General features: G+C 38.5%; 1 protein-coding gene across 2 annotated transcripts; it reads left to right on the forward strand.

The window, feature by feature from the left end:
• Positions 1–508: 508 nt before the first annotated feature.
• RIOK3 (RIO kinase 3) lies at positions 509–16,693 on the forward strand. Of its 2 annotated transcripts, none has more exons than XM_061597070.1 (13): positions 509–867; positions 2,866–2,987; positions 4,369–4,514; positions 4,649–4,756; positions 6,468–6,577; positions 7,817–7,960; positions 8,983–9,110; positions 9,531–9,719; positions 11,066–11,225; positions 12,701–12,781; positions 12,863–12,952; positions 13,495–13,602; positions 15,175–16,693. In XM_061597070.1, exons 1-13 carry the CDS (start codon positions 793–795, stop codon positions 15,280–15,282), a joined length of 1,569 nt encoding a protein of 522 aa, XP_061453054.1. In that variant the 5' UTR covers positions 509–792; the 3' UTR covers positions 15,283–16,693. The 2 variants fall into 2 exon arrangements, with proteins under 2 accessions (XP_061453054.1, XP_061453063.1); XM_061597079.1 differs by lacking the exon at positions 509–867 and adding an exon at positions 1,385–1,542.
• Positions 16,694–17,148: the final 455 nt, after the last annotated feature.

A 17,148-nucleotide genomic window follows, 5' to 3' on the forward strand; every position in this document is an offset into this window, starting at 1 on the left:
CTTTAGAGACAATCCCTGCTGAGAATTATTTTATAGGCCATTCCTGCCTCCATTGATTCAGAAATGTAAATCCCAGCACTAATTTAGTTTTGTAGGCTGATTTATTTTCACGTCATTTTGAGAAAACAGTACCATAAAACAATGGAAGGAGATGTACAAGCCACTGAATGGGATTATCAATATGCCAAGAGAGTAGGGTTGCCAGGTTCCTGGCCTGATCCTGATCCTGTATCTTTAGGAGAAGAGAAAGTCAGCCAAGTGCAGGTGTTCTTGTAGCACTGTAATGGGAAAAACCACAAGGTGGAATTCTCTCTTCCCCCGCACAACTTTTAAAGATACAGAAGACCTCTTGGAGGCCGGGCCTGGCAAGAGAATTCCACTTGTGGTTTTCCCCATTAGTGTTGCAAGAACACCTGCACTTGGCTGATCTTCTCTTCTCCTAAAGCTACATGATCAGTCTCAGGCCATGATCCTGGCAACCCTACAAGACAGGAAGAGAAACGGTAACGGGACGCAACCAACAACAGCCACACAGATATCTCTTGGGAAGGGGAAGTAAGGGAGGTTTGCGGAAGGAGGAAGATTCCAAAGGAAGTGAGCGTAGACGCTCAGCTGAAAGTACGATTCTATGGGCCAATAGCCGGCTGGTGTCGATGGTCAGGGGGCGGGAGGAGTTCAGTTAAACCGAGGAGAAGCCGGAAGAACTTTTATTCTGTCAGGAGCTTCCTGTGTTTTTTTGTTCTGTTGCTGCTGTCTTCTTGGCGTCGCTCTCGTTTCTTTTCCTTGTCTAATATGGATCCCGTAGGAATCGCCGCTGTTGTCCCTGCTGCTGAAGCGAGCCCGAGTCCAGCTTGGCCACAAAGCAAGGTGAGGGGGAGGGGGGAAGGTGCCTTGGTCGACCGAGGACTTCCTTTAGGCCTGTTCTACATATTCCCCAGAATGAGGTGGTAGAATTCTAAGGTGGTGGAGTGAGCGTCGTCGCTTCAGACAGCAGGTGGGGAAACGACGCCATCGAATACTTTCTAATTGAAACAAAACCTGGTAGGGGAAGAACACGGTTTTGTTTTTGTACTTTCAGGGAATTGTGTGGCGAGTATAAAGAAAAATGGCGCTCCCTATTGTCCTGCAGCCTAAAGAGGTGCAGTTCATTTTGTATAATTCTTCCGCCTCACTTTTCTGCGTGTGTAAACGAAGCCTCTGAACTCGCCAATCAGGGATATTGGCTTAGCTCCTCTTCCTCCATACGGGCTGGAGGGGCGGAATTTATTGGCTGAAATGACCCTGGTGTTGGCTCCTTTCATTTCCACCACCTTTTAATAAGTTTCTCTCTCATCCTAGCGTAGAAGCGTAGTGATTAGTAAAGCCTGTTTTTTTATATAGCTATGTAAACGTTCAAGAACTGTGTCAGGAAAAGAGTTGCCAGTCCTCTCTTAAAATGCTGATGGACAGTGGAAAAATTTAAAAGTTTGGGGAGAACCGATGACTGAAGTGCTACTGTTGCACTTGAGATGTGCTGATGAGATTGTTCTCTGTTACTCTGAGGTAATTTGTTGGGATATGGGTGAAGCACTTTGGAGACCTGTGTTGTAGGTATTCCTCAATCCTAAACCTTATGGGTAACTCTGGATCATTCACTTTACAAGGTTCTTATCCAGATAAACTGAAGTTGGGGGGTGGGGGAAGCAACCGTTTATGCCACCTTAAACTTCATGGAGGAAAGGTGGAGGGAGATGAATAAATGAATGGATTAAATGATAATATTCCTTGCCAGTAGCAACATTTAGAATTCTGCTCCATATCAAAGCATGGAAGTAGGTAGGACTCCCACTGTTTCATTAACTTAGCTGCTAATAACAAAATGTTAAATGTAATAGTAATGGGTAATATGTTGCTTAAATTATTTTGAGTCTGCATTCAGATAAGATTTCCTGTTTGTCACTCTTCTAATAAGAGGCTACAGATGGAGGTAGTGCTGGGCTCAGAGCCAGGTAGCTCATCTGCAGTGTTCTCAAGTCTCTTGTTCATGAAGAGATTCCATTAACTATGTCATAATTTATAAATTGGATTTATGGGTATGCTACTCTAAGGTTTCCCAAGATGGTTTATTCTCTAAAGTAACAGCTTTTTTTTTACAGTTTTTCATAATAAAATGTCTAAATATTGCATATTTCTACTGACCTTCCTCTAATGAAAGCCAACAACATAACAGATAGCAGATCAGCCTTAGTGTTTCATAACATGTATTTGTGAAAGAGAGAAGAGTTCTGTGCAACAGACCTTTGATCTCTTGTCAATAAAGTTGCTCTAGAAAAAAGTATACTTCGTTCTCTGGCCTGTGAATCTTAGTTCTGTATGGATACCAATTCTGTAGCCATTAAGACTAAATTAAAAGAGTTTAGTTAAACTCATAGGATTTTTATCAGCAAATGTTTTGCAGATGATTATCTGTGCATAAGGTAATTGTCTCATTTGGTACTGACCAGTGAAAAAATACATTGGGATAACTTGTGTTTGTTATCCTGGGGTTTGCTCATTTATTTAATTTAATTGGAGAAAGTGACACTTCTAGATCTGAGACAGAAATTGAATGGATTACAGAGGCAAATATTTAAACATCTCTCTTTTACATTTCAAATACAAATGTATTTCTGTGTGTACTTCATAAAGGAATAAAGGCATTGTCCAATCTTTAAATAGCTCAGATGACAAGTTGTATGAATCACTACAGAGATTTCACAATATTTGATTCATTTACATAATGTACTTCCGTGTACCTATACAAAGAAATATGAAACTAGATTTTATGTAGAGAAAAGTTACCTGTCTTATTCTTATTCAACACAAGATTTGTATTCATTGTTGCAGTGTCCATGGGGAACTCCTAAAAATACCACAATATCTTGTTCCCTTGCTGATGTCATGAGCGAACAACTAGCTAAAGAGCTGCAATTGGAAGAAGAAAACTCTGCTTTTCCTGAAGTGGTATCGTAAGTTGAATATTCTTGCATATGAATCTTTGTTACAGACTTACTTGATAGTTGGTAAGGTATCTTGTTATTTACCTATAGCTGAAGCTCTGTGTAACCTTACTTGAAAGTACATTTTAAATAAGTGGAATTTCTGAGTAAACATACATAAAGTCAGATGGTGAGTATGATTTTGTGAAACTGCTATAACAATAGCTTACACTCAGTATTGGGCACTGACAAAGCCTTTTTGCTGCTTGAGGCAAGAAGACCTGCTGCTGCTGCTGCTGCCACCGCCACCGCCACCTCTTATGGTTTGAGAGAGGGAAAAGTTAGTGTCTAGTGAAATGATTCTAATTTTGCACAAGGTGCTTGAACGGGAAGAGTCTAATTTGCTTCTTTGGAGCCCTGTTCAAAATGAAGGGAATGGGATTGCCACCCTTCTTCCTGTTGTTTTGTGTGGAAATCCTTTAGTATTTTGCAGGTTTCCTTAGAAATGGGCACAGCATAGTCTTCACCCTTCTTAATCACTCAAAGTGAACAACTTCCTCCTCTGCAACATATAGTACATGGAATGGGGAGGATGGCAGTCCTAATCCTTTCATTTAACACAGGATTTCCTTAAAGTAAGGAAGCAGCTCTTTATATTTCCTTGTCAGGTGCTCTAGACAATGTGAGAGTATCACTTTATAGCCCACTCTTCTCAGCTGGGAATGGGAGGGTGGGGGCCAGCTGCAAGGAAACAGAAAAATGCAAAATAAACTCCTCTCCCGTCAGCTGATACCTGGGAAAGAAGAAAGCAGCCATTGCAGTTTATATATTCACAGTGTGTGGATCAGACCCTGTCTGCCTCCACTGTGCATCTTGTCAGGATTCTAATGGGGGCGGGTGGGAGTGCTTCATTCTTCCACTGAATAGAAGTTTTGCTGGCTAATTTTCTGGGGATGTAAGTTCCCTCTAAATTTGCCATCCAAACTGCTTTTTGAGATGATGGCTTCACTCTAACTCATGGTAGGGTAGCACCTTGTAAATATAACTATTTCTTTCTGTTCTTTGGGTAGCTGGGAAAACTCCCAAAATAGAATTCACTATGATGCGGCCTACTACATATACTGTTCTTTGTATTCATCCCGGTGACACCAGTCTACTTTGTCTTTTGTTGTGCCTTTTGTGTGGAAGGAAGTCGCTTTCTTGTGCAGTACTTATTCCTCATACTCATAGTTATACTATGCCAGAAAGGTTTATGTTCTCTATTCTTGATATCTACAAACAGAAAACACCTGTACTATACTCTTTTTTCTTGATATATCATGTCTTTTTAAATCTTCTTAGTCAGATTACTATGGCTGAATTGGTATTTCATTGTCGCACTAACTGTTTTATTCTGGTCTATCATATCTAGGGTTGTTGAAGGATCACTTATTAGTGGAGATAATATTGATACTTCCAGTGACCTCATGCTGGCACAGATGCTGCAAATGGAATTTGATAGAGAATATGATGCACAGCTTCGACGTGAAGAAAAAAAGTTCAATGGGGATAGCAAAGGTTACTATCATGAGATATAATTGCTTTTTTAGGATCTCTTTCTGTTTCTCAGTGGCCTTTTTATTTTCAGAGATTGTGTCACCATCAGCAATAACTGTTAACTCATATACGCCTTCATGTTTTCATTTCTGAAGTGTCCATATCTTTTGAGAACTACCGAAAGGTGCATCCGTTTGAAGACAGTGACAGCTCTGAAGATGAAGTTGATTGGCAAGATACTCGTCATGATCCATATAGAGCAGGTACTATTTGGATTAAGAACTTATTAATGTACAATTTTATACATTTTTTCAGACTGTAAGGTTCTGAAATAAGTTTTTGTGAGGTCAGCGGCAACTGCTTGACTGTTTAATAAAGATCAAGCTCTGAAGTGTGTAATATGCTGTCATATTTTTAATGTTGGAATGAGACCTTGGGTTGTTATGGATTCTTATGTTCTCACTGGAAGATGTGGACAGCCATGAAAAAGGCAAATTCCATGTTAGGGATTGTTAGGAAAGGAATTGAAAATAAAACTGCCAATATAATAATGCTGTTATACAAATCTATGGTGTGACTGCATTTGAAATACTGTGCACAGTTCTGGTCACCTTACCTCAAAAAGGATATTGTAGAATTGGAAAAGGTTCAGAAAAGGGCAACCAGAATGATCAAGGGGGTGGAGGGACTCCCTATGAGGAAAGGTTGTAGCATTTGGACTTTTTAGTTTAGAGAAAAGGTGAGAAAGAGGTGACATGATAGAAGTGTATAAAATTATGTATGCCATGAAGAAAAAGGATAGAGAGAAACTTTTCTTCCTCTCTCATAACACTAGAACGCGTGGACATCTAATTAAGCCGTATGTTGGAAGATTCAGGACAGACAAAAGAAAGTACTTCATCACACAGCACAGAGTTAAACTATGAAATTTGCTCCCACAAGAGGCAGTGATGGCCACCAACTTGGATGGCTTTAAAGAGATAAGACAAATTCATGGAGGAGGAGGCTATCAATGGCTATGGTTGGCCTTCACAGTAATAGTAGTTGCTGGAACCCTCAGGAGGGGAAGGTGTCCTTGTGCTCAGGTCCTGCTTGCGGGTTTCCATAGGCTTCTGGTTGGCCACTGTGAGAGCAGGATGCTGTCCTGGTTGGCCTGATCTAGCAGGCTGTTCTTATGTTCTTACTGGAAAGTTTGATTAGTGCACATCATAGTCTTTAATATGGACCCAGTCAAAAATCAGATCCCTACCATACTTTAGCTTGTCGTCTAAATTTAGTGTGGGTGCAGGGAGGAGAGGTAAAGGTAATGGGATAAATGTGAACAAGCAGTTGTGCATATTTAGCCTGGTCATTTTCATACCCAACCAAAATAAAGCCTAAGTCACAAGCTTTGCAGAAGAGACTAGTTTAGAGTCATGGTTTGAAGGGGGAGAATGAATATGTGCATAGGTGTTCTAGGAATGAGAAGCAGCACCCTTCCAATAACGGTCAGTAGTTCATGTATTCTCTAGTTAAGTTTGTTAAATATGAAGCGTTTGGCAACATATGGTAACAAATATTTCTTTACAAAGTGAGGCCCTCTTTTGGGGTATGAAGCTGTGTCAGACTTTGTTCAAGCTTACCAAAGAGCTTGTGTTCACTGTAGTTGCAAGGAAACTGCAGGCAAAAGAAATGGAAAGAATAGTTAGTGATATAACACATTTTTTGTGGTTTAAGCTAGTAATTTATTGCATGGGGTAAAATAAAATTTATATAGCATTTTAAAGTCAGAAAGATTCTGTATAGTACTGTTTATTGCAACTTCCTTTAATGGAAATTTTATTTTGGCCGACAGCTTGTACAATAAACGTTTATGATAATATTGATAGTGTCTGAGATTTGTGTTTCAGAATGCTTTCTAGGATGTGGCTAAATAAATGTTAGCATGTCTACTAGTCTTGGAGATGTATTTTGAGTGCAGTATTTTATTTATAGATAAGCCCACTACTACTCCCAAAAGGGGTTTTATAGGAAAAGGAAAAGATATTACCACCAAGCATGATGAGGTTGTCTGTGGAAGAAAGAATACTGCTCGAATGGAAAATGTAAGTTCTGTCCTCCATTTGTGATAGACATTCCAAGACTTGCCCATGCAACATTTGCATTGATGCTGACCCTTGATATGTTTGACTTCCCATGCTTACCAAGTAAGTACAAATGTTATGCTAGCATCCATGCTAATGTTTAAACTTACTTTGTATACCTGTTTTAATATCATTTATGGCTGTTCGTAGATAACTCTAAGCCATGGTTTGCTGTAGCCATTGTTTTAACTCAGCCTTTCCCAACCAGTGTGCCTCCAGATGTTGTTGGACTACAATTCCCATCTTCCTGACCATTGGCAATGCTAGCTGAGGCTGATGGGAGTTGTGGTCCAACAACATCTGGAGGCACACTGGTTGGGAAAGGCTGTTTTAACTAATGGATTATTGAACAAACTATGGTTATCTTACAGATGAGCACATAAGACATGGCTTGTTTCTCCAAAGCTTGGTTTGTTTTCCAGCTGCTCTTACCTCATTCCATTGTAGCTTGAGGAGCATCTGGCATGGGGTGACCAACAAACCCATGATTAAATAAACCTCATTTTGGCTAAACAAGCTATGGTTTAGCATTGCATGCAAACTAGATCATTTATTTTATTTATTTATTATTTAATTTATATCCCACCCTTCCTCCCAGCAGGGAGGATCATGATCTCTTAGCTTTTAAAGAGTGTGCCAGAGATGAAGATCCAGTGGGGAACACAGTGTCGTATTACCCGGAAATGTCAACTAGTGTATCTTGTTTAAGGGTTTTGTAGAAAGATTTGCTAGAGTTTCACAATATAATTGCCACCCCTTTCCTGTACATTTTTAATTTTTGCATTTCTGTGTTGATCTGTTGTAGTATGTATTTTTCATGGCCTTTGGCTAGAAGAGTAAGATACATTGCCTGTATTACTGCCCTTTGCAAGACAAGTGTGCTTTAGTGGTTAAAGTGCTAAGCTTGAACTGGGGAGAACTGGGTTCAAATCTCGGCTTTGTCCTGAAGCTCCCAAAGCTGCCTGGAACAAGTATGTCTGCCATAACCTTTCTCTTTAGGTTTTTGTGATAGTATAGGGAACAATAATTTCAGCTGTCCTGCGCTACTTGTAGGAAGGGCAGCTTGCAAATATAGTAAACAACAGAAATGAGCTTAGCACTGCTAGTGTAGGGTCTCCCCTGATAGCAACTTGTTCAGACACACTGAATATTTGTGGTGAAAATAGCATGTCATTCATTGAATTACACCTGTGTTTGCAGTTTGCACCTGAATTTCAAGTTGGTGATGGAATTGGTATGGACCTAAAATTGTCCAATCATGTCTTCAATGCCTTAAAGCAACATGCCTACTCTGAGGAACGTCGAAGTGCCAGGCTGCATGAGAAGAAGGAACATTCTACTGCTGTATGTCCTGGTGACTCAAACAAAATGAAAATTTACATAGGTTTGAATAGTCCCAAACTTATTAAACACAAATACCTCAATACTGATTGCTGAAACATTTACTAGAAATAGAGTAAGACAGTAAGCTTTGCCTAACAGGGTGAGTAACAGTTCCTCCTGGGCAACTAGTTTGCCCAACACCTTGCTGAAGCTTCTTGAAGTTAAATACTGAGGTGGTAAATGTTTTTTATGAACTAATAATTTTCTACTTGGCAAGGCTAATTTGTTGCTGCCTTGATTACTGGCAGAGTTGATATGCTGCATCAAAACTAAATGTTTACAGAATTAAGTAATTACATTATGGAAAATAGTAAATCTGTATGTTATCTAAGCCTTTTTTCTCTTGTAACCAATTTCAGGATAATAGTGTGATCTTAATTAGCATCCTCAGTCATCTAGGAAATGTGTTGAACTCCTTAATTGAACTGCGTGCAGCAGTTGATCCTTTTCAGCACTGTATGTTAGGAAAGCTAATAATGCAATAATGTCACAAATGGCGAGAATGCCGTTATTCTCATGTCCTACTTGTAGGCTTCCTATAGACTTGGGCACTGTGAGAACAGGATTCTGGACTTGATGGGCCTTTGGCTTGATCCAGCAGGACTCACCTTATGTTCTTCATATTTAGTTTTTAGCTGAGGTATTGTAGCTTTTCTCCTCCTTGTTGGTATCCATCTATATTACAGATTTGTTTTTTTTGAAGTCACAATAAAGCATTATTTGACAGTTTCAGAAGCTGAGATAGCTCGTCTTAACTGCTATGAGAGTGTCAGTCGGAAGTAATTAGTAGAGAAAAATTGCATTTAAAATGTAAAGAGCCTGATCAAAGTTTTTCCATTTCACAGTGCTTTTGTAGATTGATCAAAGGAACATTTTGTCATCTGAACTAATCTGACTGACAAATACAATTAAATATCTATAAATATTCAGAATCGTTATTTTGACCGTCGCAACATGTTTTCTTTCCCACTCTTCTTGTGCAGGAGAAAGCAGTAGATCCTAAAACACGTTTACTTTTGTATAAGATGGTCAATTCTGGAATGCTAGAGACCATCACCGGATGCATAAGTACAGGAAAAGAGTCGGTGGTGTTTCATGCATATGGAGGAAGGTATTTTTTTAATATGCTTATGAGGCTTGTATTTTGTAAAACTGGGAGCAACTGCAGAAGAGCAATAGTATTGGAAAATACTGTTAGCCAATTTTTAAAAAATGGTTGCAGTAGGAGTATCCTGCATCACCCTTGCTTCCTGTCCCCCTCTTCCAATAAATCTTGTTACATGCAATCATAAAACCTTACGATGAATCTACTATTTAAACCTAGAAATGTAAAATGTACATGCTATAAAAGTAGCACGTAACTAAAGCTCAAAGAGTCAAATGTTTCAAAGATGGCTTATACTGAGGTGTAAATGTAATTAAATATATATTGCGAATACTTTCTATTTTCTCTCATCTGTTCTATTTGGTGGAGCTTCTTTAAAATTGGTTCGTATGCACATACACTAAAAGTTTTGTTTTTTCTTAAAAGCTTGGGAGAGGAAGCCAAATCTGTACCTTCAGAATGTGCCATAAAGGTGTTTAAAACAACTCTGAATGAATTTAAGAATCGTGATAAGTATATCAAAGATGATTATAGGTTTAAAGACCGTTTCAGCAAACTGAATCCACGAAAGATAATCCGTATGTGGGCTGAGAAAGAAATGCACAACTTAACAAGGTATGGAAATGTAGGTGTAGATGTGAATAAGCTGTAACATTCTTTGTTCAAGGCCAAGCACTTGGGAATCAACGTAAAATCTGTTTAACATTGTTTACTTATGTATAGAACCACATTGCTTTTTGTATACAATATTTTATATTAATATTACTCTTCAGTGTATCCATATGCTGTTATGCTATTTGAGGCAACTACTGTTTTTCTTTAAATATTAATTTATTTAAAATATTTACGTAGTGCCTGTGATGCTCACATTTCTAGGAGGTGTACACAGTAAAATACAAAGCAATACAAAATCAGTAATTTAACCAGTAGATTAAAAAAAGGTCTTAAAACCATAATAGTTGGCATCATGCATCAGGAAATGCCAAAGTGAACGGAATGTATGTTTTGATAATAAATTCTCACAGTGATAGTTAATATTAGTAGCATTTGGAGTAGACACATTGAAATCAATGGACAGGTTAGTCCATTGATTTCAGTGGGTCTGCTCTGCATATGACTTTGTCAGATATCATCCTTATACTTGGATTCCAGGCAGTTTCTAAACTATGCAACTTTAAAGTGTAATTTGGCACAACACATTAACTAAAAGGTTTTAAAGTGTTGGTTCTTGAAATGTTATGTGGTAGTAGTGGAGAACATCTGGCCCACGGGTCTAATTAGGCCTGGCAGGGGTCCTAATTTGGTCTGTGAGGTTATTTTCCCCAACCTGATGTCATATGATGCAAGGTGTGGGGCAGGTAAAGACGCAGCTGCAAAGGAATGACCAGGAGGCTTAAAATGCACTCCTGATTGTTTCTTGGCAAGCAGGGCTTGTACATGGCACCACTTAAACTTGGTGCCATATGTAAGCTCCAGTGTGATTTGTTCCACTTGGGAGCTCCCTATCAAGTGGAACCGATTCCTGCTGAAAGTTGGGCTTGGGGTTGGTATGCTGTGGAGCTTCCGATGTAGAACCATTGAGTTTAGTTTATTTGAGCAGAATTTGCCAGCTGGCAGTGATTACAAGTCCTGCTTAGATTGGCTTTGATCTTTTTTCACTGCACAACTTGAGTTCACGCCATACTGCAAAGGAAAAATGGCTCACGTGTTGTCATGGTGGCATCAGGTGACTGACAGGTGGGGCAGCCCCATCCACTTGTTAAAGTGGCTTGCCAGGGATGGGAGAGCTCAGTACCTGGACTGTTGGGCTGAAAAGATTTCCCACCCCTGTTGCGTGTTTTTATAAAGAGCCAGTAACACTAACTGAGTCAAAACAATCATGACAGAAGATAGGCTTCGTGGTGAATGCTTGACTTTCTGGAAATTCTTGAATGCTCTAAAGCTTTTTTTCTTCTTCACAGAATGCAGAAGGCAGGTATTCCTTGTCCAGAAGTTGTTACCCTTAAAAAGCATATCTTGGTTATGTCCTTCATTGGTCAGGATCAAGTTCCAGCTCCTAAACTAAAAGAAGTAAAACTCAATAGTGAAGATATGAAAAAGGCTTACTATCAAGTTCTTCATGTAAGATCAATGCTATTACCTTGTCCCAAAACCATTGGCAAGAGTTCCTTTCAATAATATATAATTGATGAATAATAAATATGAATGTAGAGTCTACTCTTAAAGTACTCAGTCTTTATCATGGCAAGCTATTTTTTTAAAGTCAGTTCCTGCATTGGAGAGACAGTTTATTAGAAGTAGCTTGAACAAAAAAAAAATACAGTTAAATGAGAGCAGGGAACTCTAACCATTGAAAGTGCTGGTTCTGTAAAAAACAGTAATTCTTTGTCACTAGAGGTCCAGATGACTTCAGTGGCTAGGAGTGCCTTTTACCAGCTTCAGTTGTTTCTGGACTGGAATTCCCTGACCACTGTTGTCCATGCACTGGTAATCTCCAGGCAGGATTACTGTAATGTGCGTTATGTGGGGCTGCCCTTGAGGTTGGTCAAGAAGCTGCAGCTGGTGCAAAATACAGTAGCATAAATGCTCACTGGGGCAGGTTATCGCCAACATGTTACCCTGCTGCTGAAAGAACTGCACTGGCTGCCCATTTGCTACCGGGTCAAGTTCAAGGTTCTAGTCTTGGTGTACAAAGCCCCATACAGCTTGGGACCAGGATACCTGAAATATTGTCTTATCCCTTATATACCCAGTTGATCACTGCACTCTGCAGGTGAGGGCCTCCTGTAGATACCATCTTATTAGGAGGTCTGTTCCATGCAACACAGGAAACACCACTTTGGAATTCCCTCTCCTTAAATATTAGATGATCCCATCTCTGTTACCTTTTTGACACCTACTCAAGATCTTCCTCTTCCAACAAGTAGAGACCTTATCCCAGTCTGTGTTGGAATTGCTTTTTAATAATTTTTAAAATAGGTTTTGTTTTAATATGTTTGAAAGGTTTTTTTGTTTTTAAGATGTCTTAAAGTGCTTTTAGTGTTCTTGCTTGCTGCCCTGGGCTCTTTCAGGGAGGAAGGACAAGAGATACCTACCTACCTACATACATACATACATACTATAAATTATATTTGGAACATTTCCTATAGTCTACAATACTTAGATTATATTTCATACTCCTAAAAATTATATTTGGAACAACATTTCCTATAGTCTACAATACTTAGATTATATTTCATACTCCTAAAATAGACAACCTTTCTTGGTGTGGTAGAAAACATTGCGCTAAGTAGCAGTAGCAGAAGCGACTAGGGTATTCTTCAAACATGCCTATCAGCCATACGCAAGCTGACAATTCAGATAAGCTAACTAGAGTGGACATTCCAAACACTATATGTAATATAATTTTGTGATACTTTGTTCCTGAAAAATAAGCAAAGGTTCTTTCATATTGTAACTTCTGTTAAGCATTTTTCTGTGTTTAACATGCACTCCTCCAAATAGTATTAAGTTTTAATAACGCTTTAGTGGTAATTTTGAATATTACTATAGTGGTATGGAGAGCACTCCAAGTAAAACTTGTTGCTTGTTTCTAGATGATGCAGCAATTGTATAAAGAATGCAGTTTAGTTCATGCTGACCTGAGTGAGTACAACATGCTCTGGCATGGGGGACAGGTAAGCAGATTCTGAATAGAGAAAAAATAACTTTTAATGGTCCCATGTGCAAATATCTAAAACTAGTTATATTAATTGTAGGTGTGGTTAATTGATGTCAGTCAGTCTGTGGAGCCCACTCATCCTCATGGACTTGAGTTCTTGTTTAGAGATTGCAGGAATGTTTCACAGGTAAGAAGTCTGACAATCTCTTGATGTTTTGTAGTTGGATCTGTAGAATTGCATGATCCAGTATCTTAACATATATTTGAAAGTTTTCCCAAACTATTTATCACTTGCTCTCATCTTAATTGACATCAATTCTAGTTAGATAGGGAGGAGGCAGAATTGCATTTAGGGACACTGAAGGAAGTTAAAAACAGCATGTTAAATTATAACTGGCTTTCTTGACAATAGTGTTTCTTCCAAGGAATAAAGGACAAATACACTGTCCCTTGATTGCTTGCAATAAAAATCAAGATATTTCTAATACGGTATAAAATACCTTGATCTAGATTCTGCCCCTCCCTCAATAATAAATAAACAGGCTTGTAAAACCTTGTATTTGTGTGGGAGAAAGAAGACAAATGCAGATTAGAAAGCTTAGGAAAGTCTTGTTGCATGTCCAAAAGTCCACAATGATAGCTACCTCAAAGAATTGCTAGACCCCTCCAAAAGATAAAACTGTTTGTATGAATGACGGGTGATAAAACTTATTTTGCCTTTAATAAAAGTTCTTCCAGAAGGGAGGTGTATCTGAAGCACTAAGCGAACGAGACCTCTTCAATGCTATCTCAGGTTTAAATTTTACAGCTGACAATGAGGTGGACTTCTTAGCTGAGGTAAGGTGTGCTTGTTTTTTCCCTGGGGTAAGGGAGATATTAAAGTTAGTATTATTCACTAAGCTGCTCTCAGAAGCTCTGTACATAGAGATCCACATTAACTCCATACTTTGGCACTTGGACAAGCCACCTCTGCAAGTGGACATTAGCTTTTCTTTCTCTTAGTTTTTGGAAGTTCTGTGGCAGAATCTTCAAACGATGTTTTGGATCTGTGTACAACTCTTCCTAAATACTGCTTTGGATTGCAATCCTATATAGCCAGCAGTCTCCTCTGTATGGCCCAGCCTTTCTGACTAAATATGAGGCATTCCCTCTAGGAATATATGTGTGAGCACCACCAGTGAAACTTTTAGTTGATGTTTTGGTTACAGCAAAGAGACAAAGCTTTAAGCTGCCTCTGTCCAGTCAATAAAGTGGGTGAGTATAGGATCTTCAGAAAACAAGTTTCTAACATTGTCCTGAGAATTGTTCCTGGCTGAAATAAGTGAAATTTCAGTCTGTCCCGATTACAGGACATGTAGGATGCTTTTTCCCAAACTTGATTGAAGGAGGTGGGGCAGAAGGACTTGACCAGCGGGCTGACAAGATGGCAGATCCATCTTACTATGTAATAAAAATTCTTGTGCTATGAGTGTGTTCTTGGTGAAATGGTTCCTTGTCCTAGCTGCACTCATTTTGCTGCATTTTAATGAATTATGCATTAGAGTGGAGGTAATAGGCTGTAAAAATAGCATCTTCGGGTTTGGAGTTCAGTGTCAATTTTAAGATTATTATCAGCAGATGTCTATCAATTTGAAACAAAGTTTTATTAAACTATAAAACTGTATAGAAGTTAATGAGATATTTGTTAACATTTAGAAAGCAAACATTTATTTTAAAATATTTTTTTAAATCCCAGTTGTCATGAACATCCAATCTAATGTTACATTCCAGCAAAGACATGGGTGAATAACCAGATTTTCACAAACTGCTTTTGAAAGCAGTTTCAATAACAGTTTGCGATATGGCTTGGACAGCTGCTTCTTTGGTGAAGTAAAAAGCTGTAAGTCCCCTTGGGCACAAAGAAATTAATTGTGTGCAGCTTTTTGGTCTGTGGGGCTTTGTTTGCCCTAAAATGGTTCTCTGCTGTTGAATCTGATTTGGCCCTTGTTTAACCTGCAAGTAGTACTTCAATTGAAGACTAATGTATAGGAACCACTATAAAGTGAGGTTTGTATACTTCATGTTCAACAGAACCAATATTTCCAATAAAATCTAATGCTGCATTCTCCCATGTTAATCCCCTGTACTCAGGCCAGTTAAGTTTTTCAGGTGAAACTATCTTCCACATGGTGTGTTAATCTAATCTGCTTCTGCAAGGGAAGAAAATCAAGCCAAAAAAGCTCAGGAACGGGCTTTTTGTATGTTATATGAACTCACATTGGTCTAAACATGAATTTAATTTGTAATTTAACAACAGTATATGGTGAAGACAAAGGCAGTGCAAGTTCAGCAAATCAATACCATGTCAAGCAAGAGTTGAAGAAAATCTAAGCATAGAAAGTTCCTGACTTCTGTCTTCCTGTTTCACAGATTGAAGCTTTGGAGAAGATTAATGAAGATCACGTACAGAATCGTGGGAAAAAAGTGTCTCTGTATTCAAGTGATGAAGAGAGTCCACCAGCATTTTGCAACAAATAGCATTTTGAGTTGAACTGAAATATCTGTTTTACATCTTTTAGTGCAGTGATTAAATGTCAGCTGCCAAAAGCAACAGAAATTATGGTCAACTCAGAATGCCATAAATGAAACTTCAGGGAATGTGCATTGGTGCTTCAGTAACGACAAGTTAGGCCACTGGGACTAACAGCATAGCTCTGACAGTGGAAGGTAACTTCCTTTCCAGTCTGGCAAACTTTTTTTTTAAGTACAGTGTAGCTGTGTTGAATATGGTGTGATTTAAATATTTAATTTTTTTAAAAATGTCACAATTTCAGATTAAATTCTGAAGTACTACATGACTCTGCAAGAGAGAGATGCTCTTTCCCTCCCTTCCCTTTACCTAGTGATGCCTAATGGGGGGAAAAGTTTTTTTTAACTTTTTGTTCTTAAATGGAGTATGCTTAAGGAAAGGCTGATGTTATGTCTGAGAACCATTCAACACTGATTTAGTATCAAAAGTAACTATTTTTTATGAAAACTTTAATATTTGATAAATATTTATATTAATCACTAAAAATAGCCTGAAACATTTTCTATGATTTTTACACAATAATAATAATAAAACTGTTTGCCTGTAATTTGACTCTTAAATCTTTAGGCCATTATGTCAAATTATATTAGAACTGAAAGAAGGAAGTTGCCACTGGATAGCAAAAATATTTGGTCTTTTATTTCTTGAACAATGCTTAAACAGAAGATAGATTAATATTAAGACATAGGTAGCTTTGAAAGAAAACATGAAAAAGTGTAAATGAGGTAAAATTAGTGAATATACAGCAGAAGGAGTTCCCTTACAGTTGTATCCTAATTGCATTAACTTGAAATAATGGTAAATTTCCCTCTTTGTAGGAAAGATTATTTTATATGTAATTCGGAAAACATCCTTTGTGTTTACAAGTGTGTATAAGTTATGATCAACATGAAGGCACACAACATCTAACATAGCCTCCTCTGTAATACAGTATGATGCAATTTATATGACTACATAAACAAAAAGAAAGCCAATAGAACCCAAAGCCTTAGCATCAATGCTCATGTGAAGAAATCCAGAGTCCTATAATAATGGGACATGCCTGTAAGGTCTTATTTGGAAGTGGAGTAGAGACCTGCCTCTTTACTCTTGCATAGTTGATTTCATTCGAGTATACTTGTGTGTAACTAAATCATATTACTCAGCTACGGTCAATATATTATAAATTCATTCACTGAAGGTTTTTGAGGATTAATGGACTTGATAGGGTGGTAAAACTATTGGTCACCTTTTCTTTTAAAGCTGCTCTTCATGATGAAATTAGAGACTGTTGCTATATGAAGCTATTACTGTGTCCTATGAAAATGCTTGTTCCATGCAAAAATGGGAGGAAAAATAAACGCATCGGTCTTGTGACTATATTTGTGTAGGGTTTTTTGTTCAAGTGTCAGTCTAGTTTTAAGTTGATTTTGGATCAGAATTTTGCAGCATTCATACAACTCGTGAAAGTAGCAACTCTTCTTTCTACTTGTGAAAGCAAAAATAGGCAGCTTCACAGCCTGACAACAGTGTGAGCTGCTAGGGAATGCAAGAGACACATGGATTGATCTAAGACTTGGAAGTTGGCCCTTGCAGGAATCTACCTCAGAGCCCAAATGGGTCACCTTGGGAGGAGAAGGATGGGATAGGGAGGTGCTGCTGTCCCCCCCCTTTGATACCAAGGGAGGCTTTTTCTGCCAGGCAACAGAGAGAGAGAAAAGGAAGAGGGAAGGTGGGGGAGGAGGAGAGATACTGTCCTTTTGGGGAAAAGCTGGGGGGATGGGTGGGAGGAGAGATTGTGACAGTTTTGTTGGGGGTTTTTTACTAGTATTTAT

This window comes from Rhineura floridana, chromosome 1 (assembly GCF_030035675.1).
Source record: "Rhineura floridana isolate rRhiFlo1 chromosome 1, rRhiFlo1.hap2, whole genome shotgun sequence".
Lineage (NCBI taxonomy): Eukaryota > Metazoa > Chordata > Lepidosauria > Squamata > Rhineuridae > Rhineura > Rhineura floridana.

Bases quoted from the DNA above. Each gene is read 5' to 3' on its own strand.
- RIOK3 (XM_061597070.1), top strand. From the start codon at position 793: ATGGATCCCGTAGGAATCGCCGCTGTTGTCCCTGCTGCTGAAGCGAGC. The intron at 4,515-4,648 runs GTTACTATCATG...TCATTTCTGAAG, and splicing joins GTTCAATGGGGATAGCAAAG to TGTCCATATCTTTTGAGAAC. The intron at 11,226-12,700 runs GTAAGATCAATG...GCTTGTTTCTAG, and splicing joins CTTACTATCAAGTTCTTCAT to ATGATGCAGCAATTGTATAA.